Consider the following 2902-nt stretch of genomic DNA (forward strand, 5'->3'; position numbering starts at 1 on the left):
TTAGTGAGCAAATCCTGCTGTTGAAGCAGAGCTAAGAACCAGTTTACCAGAACCTTATGCAATGCACATGTGCAAACAAGGGAGTTGTTCTTCTTCCAGACTGACGAGTCCGACCAGCGCCATCTCTCGGTGCTGAGTGTAGCGTGTGGTTTCTAGACATGCAGTGTGAGCAGATAGATTGCATCAGTGCGTCGGGCCGTACAGTGGAAGAACACACATCGTGAGCAGTGAACTTTCAAACCCTTTGCTTTTGTCGTACAGTTTGAGTTGTAGCTGCGAGCAACAATTGAAAAGATCATACAGTGTATGGCCGGCTTTTGAAGGAAATGATTATCACTCTGGGATGACACGAACAGGCGATTAATTGATAGGAAGAATTGTTTTTTCAATTGATTGATTGACTTTATTGATCTCACAGTGGAGACATTTTTCTACTTCTAGATATTATGTGGTAAACTAATGTTCTTTACCCTACACTGCCCCCTATGGTCTACTTTGAGCAAAATGTTTGCTAGCGAGATAAAATATTTCTCCTGCTCAATGAGACATTGTTCAATTTTTAAAATTTGAATGTGTACAAGACAAGATATGTAATGTGATTTACTCTATAAATAGATTATAAATAGATCAGTTGCATTTCCTGCACATGCCTTTATTTCTGATAGAGGAGCCGGAGCGTTTATGCTATCGACGTAAAACTGCTTTATTTATCCTGATATTGATACGAGGTCATATCGCCCAGCTCTACGCTCTGGGTTTTGTATTTTTCTTTTTTTATCTCATCTTCCTTCCTGCATGGTAATGCTCCCCTTGGTTTCCATACTATCTATTTGCATATATGTGACTTGGATTGGTTGAATATGTCTCTAATTATTTGAAATGAACTTTCCCCATTGTGGGACAATAAAGGGATTTTATATTCTATTCTATTAAAATAAATCTGATCAAAATGAAGCAGAGATGAGTTATCTGTCCATAAATGTTATGATTGTTGTGTACTTTCCTGTTATGTTCCTACGCCATGCAACATTATATGTTAAAGATTTACACCCAGCTTTTTTTCTTTTCCTTGCTATTGAAGAATCCTACATTTTTGTGTTATGGATACCTTTAATTTTTTTCCAAATTTCTACAAAAAACTAAAAACTAACCATCATGACATGTGAATATAGTTAACCTGATAATGTTGTTCTTTGTCTCATTGTTTTCTTTTCATCTCATGTGTTAACAGGGTCACCTTTCCTGCCGATGTTTCACAGACAGAAGCGGTTCTCTATGAATGGGAGCTAAATCTAACCTATTTAACATCCCCCATCTCTGTGTGACTTCCTCCCCAGAGACCTCATTAACAGACACAACCCCCCCCATTAGAACCGCACACTCCCCGACACACCCCGACCAATGGTCGTCTCTCTGCAGGCATAGAAAGGCTATAACTTTTAGATGAACCTGAAATCTTTTGGGTCAATATTTAAGCATAAATTAGAACAACATTCTTTGATGTCAGTGTAATTTATTGTGACAACCTTTTCTTGGTTGTAATTAACAGATGCAGATTTGGTAAATTTAAATTTGAAATAATGTGTGACTCATGACTGATTCTGAGCAGCAGCATCTCAAATCGTTTATTTTAGAAATTTTAAATAATGTAAATTCATTGCAAAGAGTGTTAATAGATTCCAAGCCTTTTTTCTTGTTATTTTTATAACTTACATATAATAAAAACTCCCAATCAGTGCATGGGAAAATAATAATAATAATCTGAATAATTTAAAAATGGGAAACTAATGATGTTGCGCATTAATCAGCCGATGAACTGAGAACAGTAGCTTAAAAACCTTCTGGGTCAGAAGGCTGCAAGGGAAACTTCATAGTTCACACAAACATGGTTGGTTTTTTTGTGCATATTAAAATATATCTCCCAAAACCAAAACACCTAACTAAGTACACTTTATATAGAAATATATGCTGTTTTTAGATCATACCTTAAGTTCTGTGCTCTTTTTTTAGGGCAGGTTCTAGTTTTTGCCCTTTTTAAAGACTGGAAATGCAAAAAAAAAAAGGTAGAACAACCAAAAACGTGTGGCCTCAGATACACAGATAAAAATTATATTGGCTTAAATCAACCAATGGCTAACTAAGAGAAAACGGATGGAACCTTTGAATGCTGTAACATGGATAAAAAAAATTAAAAAAACATGTAAAAGAAAAAAAAAAGGCAGAAAATGGAATCACAAGAACCCCAAAATCAGAGGCGACCGGACAGTTGCTCAGTTTTTCTGAAAACATTTTGACATCCATCCAGGAGTCCTCATCATTTCTAGTGGCTCACACCTTTAGGGGAAGCACTGCTGTTTTCAACCTTCCTCCTAAACGTACCTCAAGATGCAAATAAAAAAATAAAATCAGACATGATTCTCTTGGGTCTTAGAAAGACACTTAGTCACAGCTTAATCGCCTTTAAAATTTAAATTCTTGAGCAACAAACAGAAACCAAGAAAAGGTCAAAGAAACCAGCTGAAATCTTCCCATCATGTGTCATGGAGCCCCATGATGCTGCACAGCTTCATGTGTCTATTTTAAGTCCACTCACCATCACTGTTAACACACTGGACTTGGGGAATTTGTGTTCCAGGTCCACACTCCTTCTCGTTGTCAGGGACACACTCCTCCAGTTTAACCACCAGCCACTCGAAGCAGCTGGGGTCCTCGCAGGGTATGGCCTCCACTAGATGGGGGCAGTTTCCCGTCCCATCCGTGGGCTCATTGATGATCCTCCGCTTCCTCAGTTTAAAACCTGTCATAGAAAATTAGAAACCTTCATTAGGTACAGGGGCAGGTTAAAGAAATGTGGGGCCCTAGGCAAAGAAAGGCAGGGGGCCCTCTGAATGGTGAAGCCAAC

At 38.1% G+C, this 2902-nt stretch overlaps 1 protein-coding gene across 1 annotated transcript in view; it reads right to left on the reverse strand.

The window, feature by feature from the left end:
- The window catches only part of LOC107101284 (thrombospondin type-1 domain-containing protein 7A-like), a 96491-nt gene that overhangs the window by 81560 nt on the left and 12029 nt on the right, over positions 1 to 2902 (reverse strand). The window contains exon 3 of the mRNA XM_015400141.1: positions 2594 to 2797. Coding sequence (XP_015255627.1) covers positions 2594 to 2797 — 204 coding nt within the window. The remainder of the gene's footprint in view (positions 1 to 2593; positions 2798 to 2902) is intronic.

Source organism: Cyprinodon variegatus, unplaced genomic scaffold (assembly GCF_000732505.1).
Source record: "Cyprinodon variegatus isolate N-32 unplaced genomic scaffold, C_variegatus-1.0 Scaffold1077, whole genome shotgun sequence".
NCBI classification, from domain to species: Eukaryota; Metazoa; Chordata; class Actinopteri; order Cyprinodontiformes; family Cyprinodontidae; genus Cyprinodon; species Cyprinodon variegatus.